At 44.9% G+C, this 22,542-nt stretch overlaps 1 protein-coding gene across 3 annotated transcripts in view; it reads left to right on the top strand.

Moving 5' to 3' along the window:
- Window positions 1–22,542, top strand: part of IQSEC3 (IQ motif and Sec7 domain ArfGEF 3) — a 107,015-nt gene that overhangs the window by 47,729 nt on the left and 36,744 nt on the right. For all 3 annotated transcript variants that reach the window (XM_074871616.1, XM_074871618.1, XM_074871617.1), the window contains exon 3: window positions 18,224–18,512. In XM_074871616.1, coding sequence (XP_074727717.1) covers window positions 18,224–18,512 — 289 coding nt within the window. The remainder of the gene's footprint in view (window positions 1–18,223; window positions 18,513–22,542) is intronic.

The following is a 22,542-nucleotide window of genomic DNA, read 5'->3' on the forward strand; positions in this document are numbered from 1 at the left end:
GAGACAGGGTAAAGAAACAGGCCCCCTCCTGTCCATTTATGTATGAAGATGAAAGGGTTAACCCCCGTGATGTCTCTGCCAAGGGCTTTCAAGCATTGGTAAAGTTTGCATGACAGCCCTGTGGGACATCTGCAGCTGCACCTCTGTGACAGATGGGGAGATGCTGGCAAGGAAGAGGAAGAGACAACAGAGGTTTCTGTGGTAGGGACAGCTACCTCTCCTTTACATTTCTGGAGAGAGAAAGTTTTGGTTATGTGCTCTATTTTGTCTGAACAGAGGCTCAATTTTGCTATAGTATTCTATCTTCATACCCCAATCCTTGACTCTGCCCCATTCTTGTCCCAGCCTCTATCTTATTTCTGATCAGTTCCCTTATTTTCTAGCATTTTCTTATCCTACAAGGCTGTCACTTCTACAGTGTCTTAAGCTCTAGCGTCATTTTTGTTATGCTCTTTGTCAGGCCTTATTTGTTAGGTCTTTTTGTCACAGTGACTCCCAAAGGCCCTACCCATCCCTTGAGCCTGAGTTTCCCTGCCCTCCTTGTTCTGGGAACCACCAAATTTCTCACCTGGGCTTTAGCAGGTAAACTGAAGAAGAAGCAATCATTTGTTTCAGTAATTTAACCACTTTGGCAAGTTGCATCCAAAGATGAGTCTGAGCCAGGAAAGTCAAAATTGGGGATGAATGACAAAGAACCCTATGGCATGTTTCATCTGGGCTTCCAGTTAAAGGGCTTCTCATACTGGTCTATGTCTGTCCATTTTATGTCTTTTGTAGCTTGTCCCATTCTGCAGGCCTCCTGCTTTCCTTACTTTTTTCCCAAGGCTTTCTTTTGTCCTCTCCATTTCTTATGCCCCCAGAACCCAATAGCAGTCCTGAATTTGTCTGTGTGTGACACTACATTCTATGTAGAGATATAGATGGTTGAAGCCACCATAGCTATTTGAAGGTGAGAAACAGGCACACAGAATTTTTGCTTTTTGAAACAGATCAGCTTTTATATGTGATCTCTCTATGTGACTGTCTCAGGTGAGAAGAGGAGCTTTACTTCCCACACAGTGCCAGAAGAAAGGCAGAGCACATGCAGGACTATTAAACTCACCCATCAGCTTTATGCTGGCCAGAAAACACCTCTGAGCCTCTGCCGGGTCCTGCAGTCAGCCATAAGCTTCCTTCATACCCGAAGTTACATATACAATGCAGTGAGGAGAACAAAAAAATGGCAGAGAGGGAAAAACACAGGGTCACCATGGAGCTGATGTCCATACCTGATAGCTGTGCTGCTCTGGAATGGTATGCTGCTGGGAGAAGCTAATCAGATGATTTACAGAGCCTGTCACCCGACTCAAATCATGAACAGGCTCCCCATTGAACCAAGGCAGAACAAAAGTCAATCAAGACTGAAATATGTGGGTCAGACAGCCTGAATAGGCAATCAGTTCCTGGGTGAGCCAGGCATATCCCTAAATAAGCTCATCAGGGCTCCTGATGGGAGAGCCTGGGACACAGGGGCTCCCTGTGCAGCTCTCCTGAGCACCGCTGAATGGACAGAGAATCACAAGTGATGCTGTGGTGAATTTGACAAACCAGCTCGGGTTTATTATTTCTTTTCCCCCTCTATGATCAGGCGTTTCCCTAAATGAGATAAATCCTGTCAGAACTGATGCCACTAATAACCATCAGCCGTCTAGTTTTAATTAGAGTTTGCTTCATTAATGCCCCAACTCCTCTCTGCGCAGCAGATTAAATAATGTACTTGCAGCTCATTTACACAAACCCCCAAACTGCAGGGCTGAGCTGCAATCCTTTAATTAAACAGCCCAGCTGATCCCTACCACTGCCTCGGCTCATCAGTTTAAGCCGATTAAAGAGAATAGGGACTAATAAAGAGCATAAACAGGGAAGTGACTCTTGTCTCTTCAAGGGACTTGGAGACTCCAGTGGTGATCAGCTACTTTCTCCTCCTTTACCAGGAACCTTACATCAGCCCACATTGCTTCCTTCTGGGACCTGCAAGAACCCAGCCTTATCTTGTGGGACAGAAATCCTTCAGGAGACTGAGGGAACATGAGCAGCAAGAGGGTAACACAGCAGGGAAGGTGAAGATAAAGAGGAACATCAAGGCAGTAAGAGGAGTACTGCCTGACTGCAGGAGAGACCAGCGAGAGCAGCCATAGAGCTCAAGTGTGGGGCAGAAGGAGAAGGAAACACAAGTCATAACAGTAGGAGGTCGGCTGTCAGGAACAGTCTGGGACAAAAGTCTGTCTCTGCTTGTGGTTTGTGATGGTCATTGTTGTTCTTGTGTGGTCTTCCCTAATGTTTGTCCTGCAAGATTTCTGACTTTTTCTTTGCTACCCATCCAGCTTAAAATGCCTTGGCTTCACCTGAATGGGAATGATTAGGAACATGTCAGTGTCTAACCACTCAGTAGAAGCTAACTCAATGAGGTGGTTGCAATTATTCCCACTCATATTGTTCTGTTTTGCTTCAGCAAAGCAGTGCTAGCCCCCTTCTCTCCTCCAGCATGCGAATTCCTTGTGGGTTCCGTGAGTTTAACAGTGTGAATTTCTCACCTGGCTGCTTAGCTGGGTTGCAGCAGCAATCAGCAAGACTGGTGCTGTAGGCCATGAATATTAGGAGACAGATTTGATCCCAGAATCTGCCCCCAAGAAGCTCAGAGCCAAAGTACAGTATGAGGTGATGGCAGCAGCAGGCACATTCCTGTTGCTGAACTCTAAGGCTTCCCCATTTCAAAATGCAGTGTATAAATCATGGACCACCACTGTCTCCACTGATCTTGTACACCACAGGCTTCATGACCATAACCCATATTGCAGGTTGGGCTCCTGCTGGGGATGCCAAAGATGAGGTTGAGGGGAATGAGGAGACTCCATGGATGGCAGTAGGAGCTAACCCTGCTCCTTTACTGAGGTGCTGATTAGACTCTGATTTAGCCAAACCCTACAATTTCATAAAGCAACTGCTCTTTTTCTTGCTGGCTTCTGCCTGTTAACGCCAGGGCTTCATTCTAGGGATTTGAATAGCCTAGTAATTGCATTTCCCATTTCTCCCAGTCTCACACAGTGGAGACTGGCATCCCAGAACAATGACCTTAAAATGTGTCCAGCAGCAGCCCAGCTCTAACAGGATTACATACCATTTTCTTTTGTGTGAGGTAATAGGGCTGAGATGAGAAAGATTTGTTTCTATTAGAGTAATGAGAGGAAATGATGGAGTCACAATTGGAGGGAACAGTATATTCATTCAGTTGCCTTTCATAGGCTTTTTGGAGCCTGCCTCTGGCTTGCCTGCAGTGCTGAATAGGAAATCAGCAGAAAATCACCTCTGCTCCAGTGATGGGAAAAGTTCTACATAAAACTTTAAGCACCTGGTGCAGGTCCACTTTGGCAATGAACATGGAGATAGCACTGGAAGGCTGAAGGATCATGTCACAAAGGAGACTGGGGGGGATCTGGGTACATTTGTGTGAAGGGCAGGATCAGATGCCAGATAGCGCTTTGGGAAGGGATGATGTTCCACCTGTGTTTGTGGGAGAGAGAAGGTCCTTCCTATCTGGAAGAAGTGCAGATGAGACCTGACTTGCTTTTACATCAAAGGAGACAAAGGGATGTCCCAGGAAGAGGAGACGTCAGGGATCTGAACAGAGTCTTCTGGAAGGGCTTGGATATGTACTGAGCAGAAGGGCTAGGGTCTGAAACATCCATGGAAACACCTGTGGAAAAGTTGGGCAAGCTCTGCTCATATTTTCCCATAACATTTTCTCACTTTCCAGTAGGGAGACTGCTGCTTAGATCAGGGTTGAAACACGATTAGTGCAACTGGCAAGTGTTTACTTCATGATTACAGACCAATTAAATTGTAACTCAATATAGTTTAGACTTCAAACAGCTGTGTACTCATTTCTAAAGTGCCTGCTGAATTAGTCACTGTCACAGATTGGTTACTGCCTGGCATCACAGCACCAATTAGTGGTAGACATGTAAGCCATTGGCTACATCTCCAAGCCAGCCTTCCTTGCAGTTCTGGTGAAATTCCCTCTTGCCCCACTTTTGACTTAACCAAAGTACTCAAATGGAAATATGTGTTCCTGCTGGAAGAGGTCCTTTGTGCTTGTTGCTCCATTTTTGCATGTGGGAGGGTGAAAAGTGGATGAACAGATTTTGAACAGTTCTTTGAAGTCAAACCTTCAAACATCTTTCTTCCCAGCTCTCTGAGCTGCATAAGAGTATGCTACACCCTAAGCATCACATGTTTAAAAACCAAAATCTGATTTAATTTACTTCTGGAGGTCTGCTGTCTCTGACTCTTCATGTCTCTTTACCTGAACTCTCTGTTTCCACTGAACAGGCATTTGTTCTTTGTCCTATGAAGTCATACTGGAAGGCATTGGCACAAAAGAGCCATGAATATTATCCACTGCACAGTCACAGCATCATGTCCCTCTTTGGCTACTGCTGTAGTCCAGGAGCATTTCTCCTCTCAGTACAGCTCTCACTTTGCCCACAGAGTGACCACTCTGTGTCCTCTAACAGTATAGATCCTCCTGAGAAATCCACAACACCTTGTTTGCATTGTGAATGCAATACCCCTTAAGGCTGAGGTCCATGAAGTTGATGAGAACTGAACTGCTCTCCAAGTCAATTCTTCTTTTACATACTGCTGAAGCATCTTGGTAAAAAACAGGTGGGAAATGATGATTTTCCACCAGTATCCATAATGCTTTAAGCATTACAGAAAAACAACTGAGCTACCCAACACTTTGTCTGAACTTGTAAAAGATTGACCTTGCCTGACAGAAAGAATGCAAATCCAGTTCATGAAATGGGAAATTAGCCTTTCTGATTTAGGATTGCTGGCAGGATATTGGATATATAATCTGGAGGTCAGTGCTTCCCCTCAGCTCAGGTACTCCGTAGCTCTGGCCCAGGTGTGAAGAAACATGGTAACAATTCTAGTCTGTATCAAATCAGATCTATAACCTACCACACAAACCAGCATAACGACTCTAACTAATTGGCCCCCAACTGGCAGTGTCACTTGCAAACTCCTACAATTAGTGGACCACAGAGATTGAATTTTCCTCTGATTCTTGATGGAGAGCACTCCAGGTAAGGCTTACAGCACCCGGACATGCCAGTGCAAAGCAAGCCTCTACGACCATGGTCTGTGCCTTGTGTGCTCTGAGGACAGACAACTTCATATACAAAACTCTTCAATCCGACTTCTTTTATTCATGCTAAAGTCCTCCACAACATTGTTTTTGGAAACACACAGGAGAAGTTTGAACAACATTTCCGCTTTGTTAGCACATCCTGTTTGTGCCTCTTTTCTAATTTCTTTTCCTTATTGAGATCACGGGCATGAAGAGATTATTTTTTCTGTTTCTTAACAGCTCATCTAGTTCTTACTCTTTCCTCCCTGTAGACTTACTAATCCTGTTCAAGCTACTATGATTGGAGGCTGTGGGGATACAGCAAACAGGCAGGGATGGGTCGGCAAAGTTCACATAAATATTTGCCAGGCTTACAGTTGTCAGAGTTTTAATTTTAGTCTGACACAGAGTTGTGGCAGAGAAGTAATGTCCAGACCCAGATTTGAACTCTTCCTAAACTTGGGAGCGAGTAGATTCCTCTCTTTTTATGGGTGCTTTGTACAGTCAGGACTAGCAGCTTTAATTGCTTTGCAGGAGCCTAGGTCCAGAACCACAAAGGTATTTAGTGCCTGTAGATTTAGGGGAAATATGGAAACACAAATATAAGCAAAAAATGTTTTAGAGAACATTTTTAACATCATACTTACCAACAACCTTGGGAATGTCTTGCAAGGAGGTATAGTTGGCAAGGAGGTATAGGTGGCAATTCTTCTGGGAGGAATGACTCTTTCTGAAAGAAACAGGAGGTGAATTTCAGATGCAGCATCTCAGTCCTGTAAAGGAGATCCACCAGGACGTTTTGGCACTCCCACACAGGTATTTCTCTGCTCCTTCTCTCCAACAGTTGTTGCAGCCACTTTCAGGCAAGTTTGGGGAATGTGAGGGTGGGGAAGTGAGGAATAGATGGGCTCTTCAAAAGGAAAAAAAAATCTCTGGCAGAAATTAGAGTCTCCCTGTCACACTGGTTGTTTTGTTTGCCTCTGTCAACACCTTTCTTCAGGAAGGAGGAAGATGGCAGGAGAGAGAGGCCAAAGAAAACCCATCTGAAGTATCCTCTTTTGAAACTGCAAGGATACCCATCAGACACATGTTTTCTGAGAGCCTGAAGCTATATCCAGCCATTGCCTGGCCACACATTTTCCAGTCCTTCATTTTCCCTTGTTGCTTCTGTTGCTTACATAGGTCCCGCCCTAGAGGACTTCAGACTTGGATTCAGGTACTCTTCTCCCACATGTGACAGGATGTGACATTTCTTGGGCCACAGCAGTGTCAGTGAAAGAGAATCAATCATAGCCTACCTTACAGTTGTGGGAACCACTTTCAACAGCTACTGAGATCAGTTAGTTGCTTTAATACTAGGTGATTCACTCATGGATTTCAGATGATCCTCATGTTCTGTCTCCTGTATTGCAGAGAATTCCCTGCCTGTAACGTGACAGCTTCTTGGTAGCAGTGGAATGCAGCATAAACACCTGCTGTATTCTGTGTGATAATGCCACAGAGATGCATGAGAAGAGGCTGTGACAGCTTTGGAAATAGTCCTGTATCTAGCACTGGAAAACAGGCACAGACGGTTGATAAAGTAATAGCAGATGGACTGTGGTAGAGCTCCCACCATTCATTCTAATCCTCTACTGATATCATCTGACCTGATCTGCATCAGTCAAGATGCACCCACACCCCAAATTAGGCCACTCCAGATCTTTTGTACACTAAGGTGTGTTCTGTTGAACTTGACAGGTGGTTTCTGTGGACCCTCTGTCCACACACTTGTTTATGGCTTACCAGGCAGAGACAGATAAGGCAAAGAGATGGAAGAAAGAGCCAATGAGAAAGAGAGACAGACTCACCCCAGCAAAGATAACAGTGCTACTGTAAGGAAAATGAATGGCAAACATGCTGTAGAGAGAAGGGGAATGCCAGAGAAGAAGCAGGAAAAGCCAGAAGTTAAACACCGGTGTAACTGAAAGAAGAAACTGGAGGGTACAAGAATTTATGAACAGGAGATAAATGAGCAGGTCCTTTGGCTGGAATATTCCTGTTCATGCCAGCATTCTTTGGCAGTGACAACAAAGAGGCTGTGGCCTTTTATTACACATTTTCTCATAGTGTGATGTCAATCCAAAGGCCTTTTGTATTTTCTGTGCTCTGCAACACTAACTCACTCCTATGCAGGTTCATCTTCTGACCACCCCCGTGGGGCAGGCTCTGTGCTCAAACAAAATAAGCTTTCCTTTTGGAAAAGCTTGTTGGTGCTCCAGGGTTCCTTCTTCTGCATGTGGCCCTGGCAGGGTTACATATTCTCCAGGAAGAACTGAAGAGTCTGAGATGCTGAAGAGGACCACACTATACAGCTGCTCAGGCTGCTCTATCTGGGCTCTGTGAACAGCTAGATAGCTGAGGGAGAGAGTGTAAGATAAGTTGGGAGATTTTGGGGACTGTCACCTGGCCTGTTCAGAAACTGCAGAAGAACTGGAGACTAGTCCATCTTCTGTAAGGAAACATCATCCTGAGGAAAAGCATCAAGACATAAACAGGAGCTGAGTTCAGTGGGATTCTTCTTTTGAGACTGAGGAAACTAACTGGCCACACCATTTGGAACTGTGTTCCATCTCTGATTGGCACTTTGGTTCTTTCCATACACAGACTACCATCATCCCACTGGGAACTGTATTTGCCTAGTGACTAGAGCCCAGTGTCACCTTTGTCATGTCCCACACTGGTATGTTGCTGATTTCCTGTAAACAGGATATGATGCTGTTATTATTGTCTGTGTATTGGGGTTGACTGCAATCTCTCTCATTCCATCTTTTGAGGAAAGAGGGAAGATGGGGATAGGCTACCCTATGTACACATTGCTGGTACATGTCTTCTGGGGTGACTGGCAAAAGATAACAGATGCCTCTAATTTCCCAGAATACACTAATGTGAGAGTAGTAGGTCAAGATGCACAGAAATGGATGGTGCAGAATGGCACTGTGAAAAGTATTGCTGTGCTGTTACAGCACAACTGGATCTGATAAGCATGTTACATATTGTCTTAAAATATAGCATATTTGGCTAGATCTGCCACTGACTTTGGTGCAATCCACTGGCATAATGCCATTTAGCACCAGCCATAGTTCTGCTCAACAACACAGTAGGATTGGTTGCCTGGTCAAGGCAAACTCCGATTTTTGTTAATGATCTTGCCCCAAAAGGTCCGTGTCTGAGTACGAAGTATATGGATGGGAATAATTTTCATTCCTCATAGGGAAGAAAAGTTTAAGTGGCCCTAGGAGAATATGAGTTTGTATGACCAGATGTGGAGGCTGCTAAGACATCCTGTTTTCCAAATGGGAATGAAGAAAGAGATAAAAGGGAATAAGGCCTCAGGGAAGAGAAGTGACATGAAGTGGATCAGAGTGTGAGTGAAGCAGCAGTGACAAAATAGGTTAGAACTTGAAAAAGTAGAGCTTTGTGCCTGCTGCATAAGGCTGTGGGGGTGGTCACTGGATTGGGGAAAGGAGGAAGGAATGCTAACCATGCTGTTTCTATCTTGGTCTTCAGCCATAGGCCAACCCAAAACTCTAGATCTGAACACACTGGCAAAGTTAAAATCTGGATCGTATCTGATTTCCTAAAGCTGGTGAATGGTGTATGGACTGTCTGTATTGAGGATGGTGATTTGAGGCTGTGTTACCCTTTATGTTGAGGAGGACTGGGTTTCCTTCTCCTTGGTTTGACACAAGCAGTGGCCTTCTACTGGGATGCAGTGATCACAAGAGATTAAATAACTGAGGTGATACTTGAGTACAGGAACAAAATTTATCTGTGTTACATGAAGATCTTCCTGTGAAGCGCCTCACTCACTGCCTTCAGAAATCAATTACCCCAATCCCTTAGGAAGGAACCCAGAGGTGCAGTCCAACCTAGGGTCTGTCACAACAGGTAGAAAAAGAAGACCATGGAAGCCCTTGCCTAGGTCTATAAAATGCCAAGAGTTGTGTTCCTCACCCAGCTCACAGACAGCTGGAATAGGAGAGCAACGGGCTGAGAGGATATGCAAGGTTTCCTTGCCTTGTAGAGTCTCTGCTGCCTCCCAGCCCTGAATTCATCTCATTTTAGCAGTGAAATTCTATCTTCTGCATGATTGCACCAGCAGGCTTTTGTCAGCGAATTTGGAGATGTTCAAACCTGCCTCAGGGATGAAGAGCCAAGAGATCTGAGTCGAAGTGGCAGAAAGACTGCTGCTGAGAAGCCAAGTTTCTCTTTCCCGGGGTGCTGAGCGGGCAGTTACACTAATGCAGGATGCCATCTGTTTTTTCCTTCTCTAAAAGGTCGTGTTTACCAAACATTGCAGAGGCAAGAGAGGTCGAGGGTTAAAGTAAAAGTAATTAAACCCTGCAGAGCAGGGCCCCCCTATGCCTTCACTGTCCACTTGGTGCTTTTCACACTTCAGTGATAAGCACAAGTGCCCTGTTTGACACAGCCACAAGTAACCCCCTCTGCAGTGACAGGCTGTGGGATCTCCTCCTAGTCTAACCTGCAGAGACAGCACAGCAACCAGCCTGGGGAGTCAAGCACCAAGGTGTGATGGGCAACTGAGAAAGGGGCTGTACTTCCTAAGCTGAGCACTGTGCTCCTGATGCTGGTGAAACAGGAGGCATGGCCAGGAAAGGAGGAGGAAGGAGGGGTGTGCCAGAGAGGTGACCTAAGTCATTCTGAGGTGTCACCCAGACACACCTAGGAACTACAAGAAAAAGACTCTGTGACAACCGCACCACTCAGCACGACCAGCCTTGCACCACAAACACTACTTCTCATACAGTTGGAGCTGCCTTAGCTGTTCCAAGTCACCCTCTGGAGGAGCCTGTGTGTCTCCATGAAAAAGCAGAGATCCTAGTCCTCAGGTGACTGAAGTTAGTCATGGAGAGCCTGGCCCTCAGACAGGCAGCCAGCCCAGACTGACACCTGGGCAATCACCTTTGCACCATGGGGGCATGGGATGCATCAGAAAAGTTTAGCTCCTGTAGTGCTGTTCTGTAGTAAGAGGCACATCACCACCACAACATGGGAATTTCACAGCACATAGGGATCATGTTTAAGTACCAAATCTGAAATGGAGGCCTTGACTTTGGCACATTGGACCCTGTGGGACATGAGGCATTTTCTAGTATTATTACATTTTCTGTCTGCTTAATATACATCTCACCAAAACCACTATACGCAATGTTGAAAAGATGTTGCCTGGTTCAGTCTGTGCTAAAGGGTGTTAAATTTAATTGATTTCTAATATATTTACCATACTGTACTGTCAAATCTATTTTACAGGTGTGTGTGCCAGCCTTTTTATGAAACAAGTAATATATTCTGGGATGGGTAATGAGCTTGGCTAATTATCATTAATTCCTCTTGGGTAAAACTAGTGTGAGAAGATGGATTGATGCCACTGCTTTGCAAGGTGTTACGTGAATGTAGACAAAATCAGAATCTTGTTCCTATATTTGTCTGTGTTGGGGGAGACTGTCTGAGAAAGCTGCAGCTTGGCTGGCAGAGGATGATTTGCCAAGATCAAGTTCCAAGTTCCTTGCCTCTCTGGCAGGAGATACTTTTGCCTTCTATCATTTTCAGCATGCTCCCAGAGAGCAGTGACTCCAAGTCACCCTAAAACCTGAACTTTAAAGCAAATCAGAAACAATTATTTTGCACTCAGACTCCCAGGATGTCAGAAATCTCTGAACCTTGAAAAGATCCCATAATATATTACCAAGCCTGTCTCAGCCATTTTTTTTCATTGAATTCTGATCAACCCATTCACCATATGTTATGGGTGTCCTCAGGGAACACTGAAATGAAATAAACTGAAAAGGCACTTTGGACCCTGCTAACTCAGCAACTGATTTTTTTTTTTTTTTCCGGGCAGGGAGAGCAGAGAGGACAGGGGAAATGCTGAAATGTCTTAAGACAGAGGGAGCACAGGTTCTTGCATATTGGGGTCTGCACTCCATTCTCTTGGCATTAGCTAGTGACCTCTTTCTAGTTCTCCATATGGCACTTTGTAAGGGTTTTTTATTGTGACCTCTCTGAAGCTTTGAAGTCTTATATGGCTCTCAGGCCATGATAATACTAATCGCTTACAGCACTTTAGAGCAGCATATATATAATAAGCAACTGATCCTGATAAGGACCTCTGTGAAATGGATTCATAAACTTCTGTGGTCCTTGTCCATGTAGTCTTTACCTCAGTTACAAGTCACAGTCCTGCACACTGACCTTGAATACCATGAAGAAAGTGTTTGGTAAGTTACACATGGGAAACGGCAATGTGATCTTCTCCTGGAGTGACACAGGGACACAAAGAAGAGGTGAGATCAGCCTCTGTAGCACTTTTGTGCTACACCTCACACCCATAGCTTCCTCCTATCCAATTATTTAGATATTTTTGCATAACCACTATACCTGTATACGAGCATCCTCTTCTCGAGTGACTGGTTTCTTACACCGCTGTCCAAGTCCAGAGGGAGCCATTGCTATTTTTGTTACTCTGTTATTGCTCTTATTTATCTGCAATAATTTTTCTTCTTGTAGGAGCAAAGAGATGAGTTTTGTGTCTTGACCACATAGGAGCTGTGTAGCTCTGGAGCGATCATTCAGAAAGTTCAGTTTTAATTTCTTACAGGACTAACATTACTGTCCTTGAGAAGAGTAGTTCTCCTGGTCCTAAAGCCCTGTTTAGTCACTCAGCTACCCTGTAAACACCTTTCTGAGAACTCTGAAAATTACTCTTAGACTGCGAACTAATTCTGGTATTTGACAGCAGGACAAAGGGATGTAATGTTTGGAGCATCCAACTTCTGTGTTCCTGCCTACAGGTCTAGCTTGAAATTGTCTTGAAAATTTGGGGGGAAGGGGCTGCATGTTCTTTCTCAAGTCATCAGGTATGGGAATGTTTAAGCCTGACAGTCAAGATCCAACAGATAATCATGGTTCAGCTCCACAGCTGACAGAAGCACAGATCCTTGCCAAGCTGGAAATGTGTGTATGGAGTATGTAAGGAAGTGCACTATCCTGATACTGTAGGAACTGAAAAGCAGTCAAATCTCTCCTGGGACAGAGTGTGATACAACAGCTCTGTACAGACATGGGGACCTGATACTACTAGGAATGGGCAGGTGGGCTTCTCTGCCTTGATAATTTAGTATCACTGATTTGGACTTTAGGTTTCCAAAATATCAGGAAGGAAGAAAAAAGAAAGTAATAAAAAAAGCCTCTACATAATACCATTTTTCCTCTATCATCTCCCTACACTCTTCCCTCAGTGTACTCCTTGTAGAAAATCTTCTTGAGAAATCTGCACATAGAAGCTAAATATCAGAAGTCTTGCTTACCCATGCTAGACAAAAATACTTATGGGTGCCCAGCTTAATTGTCTCAGTGACAGCTTTTACACCATCCTGCTTTCTTGAAATAAACACTAGGATTCAGCCCAGAAGCCTGATATCCCTGTTTTGAAATGCTAAACTAGCTGTAGTATTTCATATAAGCCCTGAGTCAGATTGTCTGTAGACACCATCTTTGTTAATAAAACTGGTTTCTGTCTGCAGCAGGTGTATACAAGTCAGCAGTGCAAAAGTAGCAGGAGATACCTGAAACATGAGAGATGTTTTCTACAGCAGATGGAATCTATTTGTAATAATGACTAAGCTAGTTGCTATGGGTCATAAAAGTCATGTAGGAACAACTAGGAAGAACAGAACAGCTGAATTTGTAGTCTTCCTTTTTTATCTGATTGCAAGTGATTTACATTAATATTACAACTTTCAATCAAACAGAATTCAAAGACATTACAAACCTTCCCTACCTGATTGAATGACTAGCAGAAAATTGCTTCATTTATCATGCAAGAGTAGCTGTAAAAACTGTGAAAGATGGTGGTATATGATACTTCAGGACAGCAAGTAAAGAACGCTGATTACAGTTGAAACTGCAGGGGTGACACTGGGATACAGAACTAAATTAACCTGGTTGGAGTTTGGCCAGGACATTGGGATTCACACCTTGGACTCTGCATGGGACTTTCAATTATTACAAGTAGTTAGAAAAATTTTCTTATCCAAGAAACAGAATGTGTAATAGCTCCATTCCCTTCCTTCATCGCACAACCAGGGAGGTTGATTGCTCACTGGCCAAGGGAAAGCCAGTGGATCCCCATAATTTACTTAATAACATTTTTTTTCCCCTAGATCTTCCATGCTGTAATGTCTATTCTTGCCCTACTTACTTTTCTTACTGTTGGGGTTTTTTTTGTTAGTATGATTATAAAAGCTTCTGAGTCTTCACTTACTAACAAAAACTGTGCTCTATCAATGTGTGGTGGTTTGACCTTGGCTAAATGCCAGGTACCCACCAAGTCGCTCTATCACCTCCCCCCCCTTCCCCTTTTTTTTCTCAACAGGACAAAAAGGGGAAAGAAAATAAGATAGGAAAAAAAAACCCACAACCCTTGTGGGTAAAACAACAGCAGTTTTAATATAAGCAAAGCGAAGCAAAGGTCCGCGCGCGGAAGCAAAAAAAAGAAAACAGATTTATTCTCTACTTCCCATTAACAGGCGATGTCGGGCCTTCTCAGGAAGCAGGGCTCCGATACGTGTAGTGGTTGCCTCGGAGGACCAAGGGTGACCCCACCCCCTTCCTCCTTTCTCACAGCTTTATACTTGAGCAGACATCATATGGTCTGGAATATCCCTTTGGTCAGTTCGGGTCAGCTGTCCTGGTTTACCCTCCCAAGATCTTGCCCACCCCGTCCCACCGGGGGGAAATGTCGGAAAGAGCCTTGGTGCTGTGTAAGCACTACTCAGCAGTAGCCACAACACCAGTGTGCTATCAACACCCTGCCAGCTCCCAGCATAAAACACAGCACCATGAGGGCTGCTACAGGGGAAAAACAATTCCGGCTCAGCCAGACCCAGTACACAATGCAAACCAACTGTGTCACTCAGGACAGAGGGAGATCAGGATCATTAAGGTTTTAGCCTATATTTCACTGCAGCATCAGCTTTGATCTTTAGCAGTGCATTTTGTCTCTCATATGGGGGCTTCATCAGTTGCTGCTACTGGACAAGAGAGAATAAGCCTCCCCATACCATTTCCTCAGAAACAGGTTCAAGATGGGAGTAAACCTGGGAGGAATAGAGTGGTAAGTGTAACCATAGGGCTGTCATGCTAATATTCAGGCTGCTAAGTAAACTCTGTCTTTACCCCTTTTTTCCACTGCTTATAAGTCACTGAAGTTTACCAGCTGAAGCTGAAATTTGATGTCTTGCCTAAAGGTGAAATAGGTTTATATTGTTTTGGAGATTTTTTTTCTCACTAAGTAAAAGTGGTTCAGCCATTTTTTTTCACAAAAGAGCATGCAGAAACGATTCCCACTTCAGCAAGAGTATTTGCTATTGCTTTCTGAACAGCACAACAGCCAAACCAGCAGGGGGTTAAAAAGTTTATATTTAGCATAAAAACATCTAGCTGAAAAATGCCTTTGAGTGCTTCAGTGGAATCTGATTTTGATTTGACCAAGTTTTGACTCTCAGAAAATTCCATGCATAAGCACAATACATTCTGTATGGGTTTATCGACTGGGCTCAGAGCATGCATGGAGGAGGAAGGCAAGGTTATACGTGTACGTGTGGTTAGCTTACATCCTTATCCTAGCACAGTGTCTTTAGGGACTTCAGTTATTCACTGTGAGTGGGAGCACTGAGCTTGGTGGTGCTGCTTCTCACACATCTGTGACTGAATGTGTGCACTTAGTGCTTGCAGTCTTAGGGGCCTCCTGTGTCTTGAGGAATAACCTAAATGCCTAATGAGGTTAAAGGTGACTTCTGAGCATTTTGGGTTGGTCCAACATCCTCTGTGTCATTGGCCAGGATAAGAATCAGGTCCAGTGAGGGTACCTAAGGTCAGACAGCCCAGTCTGGGTTCAACAGGTGGGTCCATGGTGATGAGGCAGGTCCAACGTCAAGCTGGGGAGTCAGTCTGCAGGTCAGAGTCCAGAGCAAGTCGGTCCATGGCCATGGAAAGGGGAAGGCCATGGAAAGGGGAAGGCAGAGCTGGAGACCAACACTCTTACAGTGTTGCTGGGGTGAGGACTGACTGTTCTGGGCTGGGCTGAAAAGGGGGAACTGTGCAGGGGATATTTGTAGGCACCCCAGATGAGGCTGGTCAGGCCATTAAGGTCTGTTAATGCACTAAGGGCCCTGACAAGGCTTTCCAGAGAGCCTGAGGAATCTTCATGTCTGGAGATATTAAAAAGTTGACCGAAGAAGGCCCAGATTAACCTTATTTGTCTTTGAAAATGGCCCTGCTTTGAGCAGGGAGTTGGAATAGAGACCTCCAGCCTTCCCTCCCAGCCTAGGTTATTCTGTGATTCTACAAAAGCCTGCTGGTTTTTCTTCTATATTAGCAGTGCATGCAGGATATCCTGTCATTATGAATGTTACTCACTCAGACTCTAAACTGCGTGTGACAGAAAACCAAATAGGTAGCATACACTAGAGGTGATGTACAGTCTTACAGAGCAACAGGCCTGAATGCTGCAAACTCTTATGCACACACTTCACGTTCTACTACAAGCAGTCAGTGGAGGTCTTCAGAAAAACAGAGTTAAGCGTATGTGCAAGTGTTTAGAGGACCATCATGTCAGGGAATATTTGCTGGCATTTAGAGTCCATTCATGCTCCAGGGGAAGTCAACTAGCTCTCTAGTCTACTGCCTCAGGCCCTGATCTGCCCTAAAGAAAGTCTGCATAGCACACTGTGCACTGTGGCCTTGACTCAGCAGAGCAATTTGGGATATGTGTCTTGCTGAATCAGAGCTTATGCATCTAGCTGAAATTGCTTTGTAGGGCACAGTCCGGCTCCCACTGAAATACTTGTGAGACTTTTGGCATGCACTTCAATGAAAATGTGATCAAATCTATGTCACCTGGTCATCCCTTGAGCTGAGGATAAAAATTACTGCTCTGCTGGTTAAAATAAAAACAGATAGAACAGAGGCTGCCAATAAAAATATTACAGTGAGAGCTGTGAGGGAAAAGTCTTTTATTAACGTTTCCTTCAGCGTAGATCGACATAGAACAGAAGGAGTTAAAAATGGGTACATACTTTACATGTACGTCTTTAGGTATAGAAAAAAGAGTGTTCAATTGTATAGTATCAGGAATAGAACAAGGAAAGATTTTATAAGGTGTACAACCTAAAAGAGCAGTTTTATGCCTCATTTTAATAGTGGTGTTTTCTGATTGATGAGTATGCAGATATGTCATTTTAATATGCTTTGACAAAGTTGATTATATAGCGCTTATGTAAGAGACTGGTTTCTTCTGTGAATTTATTTTTTAAGTCTAACTGGTGACTACATGCATGTGTATAAAAGAAGAAACTTTCTACCTTTAAATCCTTCGTCTTTCTTAGTTCTGAAGTTGTGATACTGTCTTTGGCTCATCAGATTTGGAACCCTCTTAGAAACTGTGGGAATATTTTTAAGCTTGATTGTTAAATCTACTGAACAGAAGAGCCGCCATTGGAGACAATAAACTTCCTTTTTAAAGTACTAGTAAGTATGCAAAAGTGCTCCAAGGCTTAGGAGGCAAAGTCTATTTACGGTTAGAAGACTTTGTCTCTTAAGTGCTTACAGCACTTTTGAACATGAGACTTAAATGCTTCAAGGTAATTTGGGCACTACAGAAAATCATATCTAACTTCCCTGATTTTGCTCTGACAACAACACCAATCACCAAATGTTTTCTTATCTAGATGACAGCAGAACTGGTTGTACATGAAGCAAATCCAAGTAAAAGAAATATGATTCAGAAGTGAATTAAATAATTTAATGGTGTTTAAATATGTGAGACAGTACACATCCTTGGTTTCAATGGAATTAAATACATTGGTTCTGTAGTAATTATTTCCAAAACTAGATGTTGCTCTCAGCTAAATACTCATCCCCTGGAAACCAGTGGAGCTGTGTCTGGTGTATCCAGTGCATGGGTCTATGCAGAGTCCATGCAGACTGGCCTGCACTCTTGGAAATCCTAACTTATTCCTGTGTAGCCATTGGAAGGAGACTAATGTAACAAGCAATCACTCCCATGGTTCAAACAGTCCCCCAGAATACCAAAATCTTGTTTGAAATGGGATGATTTTGGAAAATATTTGGCAGGAGAGGTTAACAACAGACTTCCTCAGCACTTCAATGGATCAGACGTATGCTAATCCCATCCTGTCTGGAGCAACATGTCAGCTCTCTCAGAGTGCACTGTTGTCAGGCCCTGGTTTCACACAATTACTGCTGTGGCTGACAGGAGAAAAGAGTGTTTTTCTTTCTCCACAAGATCTCAATGGCACAGCAATCTGTGGGTCAGAAAGAAACGACTTCTTTCATTCAAGCTCTGTAGTCTGCTATGGCCGTATTGCAGACAGGCTTTAAGGAGTCAGGATCTCAGGGCTGGCTGTCTCTGTTGCATCTTTATACTCTCAGCTCTCCAAGAGTTCCTCTGGAAACTCTGCAACATTCAGCTGCCCCTGCCCCATTTCCCACATGCCCTTAGAAACCCCAGGGGAAAACTGGAACCTTGGGATCCAGACTCCATGCCAGATGGGACTCTGGGATGCACAGGGAGATGCTGAGCAATAGGCAGCAAGGGCACAAGGGTGACTGCCAGATGCTAGCTGCTCCAGAGAGCAGGACAGGTGTCAGTAGGCCATGACACCCTCCTTGTCCCCTCACTTCCAACTGCAGTACCTTGAGCAGAGGCAGCCAGGCAGCTCCAGCAATCACAGGACTGGTTCATACAGTGTGTGCAGCACAGGTACCTGCTCTTAAGGAGGGAGGGATCAGGGCTTTGTCTGCATCAACCTACTAGTCACTAAGAGAGACCCCTCACAGCCCAGGCTCCCTAAACATTTAAAACGCAGCTCAGTGAATGAGTATAGCGAACAACAATAAACATAATCATAAATAAAATATAATAAAAGCAAATAAAAAAAGCGAAACGTTGCGTTTTGTTCACAGTGACGATCCCAGCGGTTCCACAAGCAAGAAAGCCGTGTGTGAAACGGAGGATCCGAAGGAGGCCGGCAGACAGAGTGGCCAGGAAGGCAGGTCCGACACCCTGACGCTAAAAGCCCAGCATGCGGAGCTCCAAGAAGAGCAGGCAGCGGGGTGTTCCCCTCTGGTGCAGAAGGCGAGCCTCCACCACACGGGCTCCCCAGTGAGAGTGCAGCGCAGCAAAGGGACGGCCTCGTGTTCCCATGCAGCTGCCTCCGATTATGAGCTCTCCCTTGACCTAAAGAATAAACAGGTACAGAGGCTTCCTCCTCAGGCTGTGGGAGAAGGGGACGGGGTGGGTGGGACTGCATTCACACTGTGGTGGGACATCTTTCAGCAAATACTTTAGCCTTTTGTTCACCTTGAGCTTTTGACCTGCCTGAGCAGGCCTGGCCCTTTGGCTATGTGGGGCTGATGGAGGAAGTAGCTTCCCCACCTCTGACTGTGACACCCTTTCACCCAAAGCTGCTAGGCTCTGCTCCTTGTTGCCTGGGTTCTGTGGTCCAAAACGGACCCAGATACTCAGTTGTGACTGTAGGCTTAGAGATGGGTTGCGGGCAGCCAAGAACAGTGGCATCCAGAGATACTGCCTTGCTTACAAGCATACAGTGCCTGTAGGGCTCCCAGCAACTGATTGTCCCAGAAGACCTCCCTCATGGGAGAGGTCTCCAAGAGCCATCTTGCCCTCTTGGATCTCTCTGGGCAGGCTCCCAGTACACTTCTGCATTAGCCTCTTCAAAGCATGAGCTTTCAGGGGAAGTGGGCTTTATTCAATGAGTGTCCTGCACAGTATCTACCACAATGTTCGTGTATTGCTACCATCACTGCCTTCAGTCCAGCGATGGATGCTGAAAAGACAGGCAGGTTTACCAGGCTGAGAGAAAATGATTCAGTCCTTGAAGTTGCGAGCCTTGCCTCCTGTGCCTGAGGCTACAGCCTAGCTCCAGACCACAAGTGTACCCACCTCTAGCTGCATCTCCTGATGGGCTCCCAGCAGGGGATATAGGGACAGGGGCTAATAGCAGCTGGCCTCCTCACTCAATGGTAATGAGGTGGAACATGCTCCCCCCAGCATCTCTGCAGCCCAGGAGAGCTGTTGTGCAAACTAAAACCTAAAGAATAATTTCTGACTTTTGCTGGGATGGCAGCTCAATCAGAGGCTGTTTGATATGCAGATCCTGCAGTATGTGAGATGAGGAGGACAAGCAAACACTAGTGACAGTGTCCACGTTACATTCAGTGGGAGAATTTGGTGGGAGCTGTGCTATTGCAGATGAAGGGTCTCAGCTAATGAGGTTCCCCCAGAAGAAGCTGCTGCTTCTGTGACATCTCTCTGCCACTTCCCTCAAGGTATTGCTACTGTCCCTAAGCACATGTCAGATCAATGACCCAATAAATTCCTGAGCAGAAGAGAGACTTTGGCTCTTTAGCTCTGTCCTTCCTAAAATACTGCATACTCAACTTGGACAGAATTCTTCCTTCACACCAGGAAAAGAAACAAGAGAGATTAATTAACTGGCTTCACAAACTAATGTGACATATCCTCAGGGTGGGCCAGATCTTGCTGCTATATATATGGGCTTAGCCTCCTCGATGTCCTAGAGCTGCTCTGATTTGTCCTGGGGAGTATCTGCCCTGTGTTATTTTAGCTTTAAGGTCATGTTGTTGTATCACTGTTCTTGCAGCAGAGGCCAGACCTGCCCTGGATGCATGTGAGACAGAGACATGTTAGATGCTCGTTCATTAAATTCTGGTGCCTTGCAGTACTGACCTTGCAGGGACCTAGCCTATCTTACAGGTGAAACCACTTTTCTCACAGCAAAGGGGGCTTATAGTATGTGTGATCCTCCAGACTGATGGGTGTCCTTAGTGGATTGCCTTCAGCTCCTGAAGGGGAGATTTTCAAGGAGTGAAGAGTATTAATTCTTCCAGTCTTGCACTCTAGTATGTGTCTTCATAGGTATTCCTATCAATTTACTTGTCAGGTAGTTCTCTTGAGTGGGAATAAGGGTGATAGGACCCTCACAGCACTGTCCCAGTAGTTCCCTAGTCATAGCACAAACTGTAACACATTAATAGAACTTACAGTAAGAAAAACAGGTGGAAGGAGAGATTTTTAGTCTCACAGTGCAGTTGAAGTCACATTTACCTTTCGGGAGAGAACTGAGTGCTGGTAAGGAAGGAGAGTAGTGTACAGTCTCCTCTGCAGGGCTTGGAGGTGCAGGTTATCTACCAGTCATTGCCCCTCAGCACCATACTAGAGGGTTGGTGAGTGGGGTCATGGCTCTCCTTGCTCTCCATCCTGTGAAACAGAGTAAGCTGACAGTGTGCAGAGCAGAAGTACACTGTGCTGGGAGGTTGGAAAGGAAACTCAAGTGCTAAATTTCCCTCGTGTTTAGACTAGTTCCCTCGTGTTTAGACTCTATTGTAATGTTGGGAAAATAGAGGGGATCACAAGAGAGAGGAGCACGCTTTCAGTTGTACATACTCTTCTGCTGTGCTGAAGGGTGGCAGATGTCCAATGGATGAAGGAAAACATCCCATTAACACATGGTCCTTATAGCAATGGCCTTCCATTGTGAAAGGTTGGTGGGAGGGAGAGTTGTTAAGAATGGGTGATAGAGAACATGTATGCTTGGTATGTCTTTTTTTTATTTTTTACAATGCATACATTGACTTGAGTGACTCAGATTCTGTCACTGAGCCTGATTCTCTTCTTGCTAACATGGTGGCATGCCACCATGGTCAGTGGCAACCTGGGTGGAAAACCAGTGCTAACTGAGAATAAGGTCAGGACCATTCTCTCCTGGCAGATTTATGAATTTATGCCTATGGGCAACAAATCCATGGGGTGTGCACCTCAAATGTTTGGCCATATCCAGGCCTGGCACTTTGACTTGCCTTAGGCTGACCTTGTTAAAGCTTCCTTCATGTGCAATCCCTGATGGCAATGGATATTTCCCAGCCATTTCTAATTCAGCTACAAGGCCTGAATTTCTCAGACTGAGTGTTCATATTGAGGCCCAGAAATGTATTAAGCTAATTATTCTTTGAAATCCCCCTGACCCCCCTCCTGCTTTTCCCTTCCTTTGGCGCCGGCTGTCGGATCATTCCCTGGAGAAGAGTAGCTTTAAGTAGGCAATTACTTGTGATTCATAGGGTTTATTAGGAGTGAGAGAAGGCCAATCATGTCTGGCCTTTCTCGCCTCTCAAATGGGAAGAGAAGGTTCCTCCAGCAAGCCAGACATACATCTCCATTACCTGTGACTGCTGTGGTGCTAATAGATGCCCTTTCCTCCCCTCGAGAGGAAGAAAACAGGCCACAGCTGTGTGAAACCCTTAATTCCTCTGGAGTGTCAGTTAGCTCGACCTGATAGCAAATGTGAATGTCTTAGACATCAATAAACAGTAAATGGCTGGGCTACATCAAAGAGAGAGAGACAGAAACCCACTCCTACCAAGCAAGGGTGGAGAGGGCACTTCTCTATGGGGGTGGTGCTTCTGGCTTTGCCAGTCTTCTCAAGCATCCTTTGAACCAGTCCCTGGTCCTTGTTATCCCAGCTCCAAGACACTGTAGGACTCCCCTTGCTTTGGACAGGGCAGGATAGCAGAACCTGTCCTTACACACCTTGTATGAGCTGGAGAACAGACTAGGTTGGGAGTCCTCTCACTTTACATCTTGTTCTGCTCTTTGATGCCGTAGCCCTTTGGGAGGACTGAGATAATGGACTGCAAAAAGCTGGTGATGTTTTATCAAGGTACTGACAGCTTGCACCGTTCCTTTAGACTTTTGGAAGGATCTCTCCTCTTAGTAGTTATTAAAGTGCCTTTTCGGGAACTGTCCTTGCATGAGATAAACTGGCCTTTTACTTCAGATCAGCAATGACATCTTGTCTTGGCCCTAATAAGATCAGAGTATATGAATTTCATGTTTTCAGAATGGCTGTCACCTCCTTGAAAACCTCAGATAATTATAAGGCTCTTGCTTCTGCCTTATTTTGCATTTTACTATTATTCTGTCCCTCAGATATCTGTGTCTGTCCCTCCCATTTGTTCCTTTTTCCCTCCCAACACAATTAGCTCTACATTTTCATCAACCAGATATATTAAGTGCTCACCATCAGTTGTCAGTAATAACTGCCTGGGTTGGGCCTGTGCAAGTTATTGGTTTAATTTGCATTTATCTGCATGAGCCTTCCTCCTGAAGGGAAGGGCCAAAGGATTGCTCAGTCTCTTTCCAGGATGGTCAATTTTGAAGAGATGTGACAGGAGTGCTGGTTTCA

This window comes from Strix uralensis, chromosome 5 (genome assembly GCF_047716275.1).
Source record: "Strix uralensis isolate ZFMK-TIS-50842 chromosome 5, bStrUra1, whole genome shotgun sequence".
Lineage (NCBI taxonomy): Eukaryota > Metazoa > Chordata > Aves > Strigiformes > Strigidae > Strix > Strix uralensis.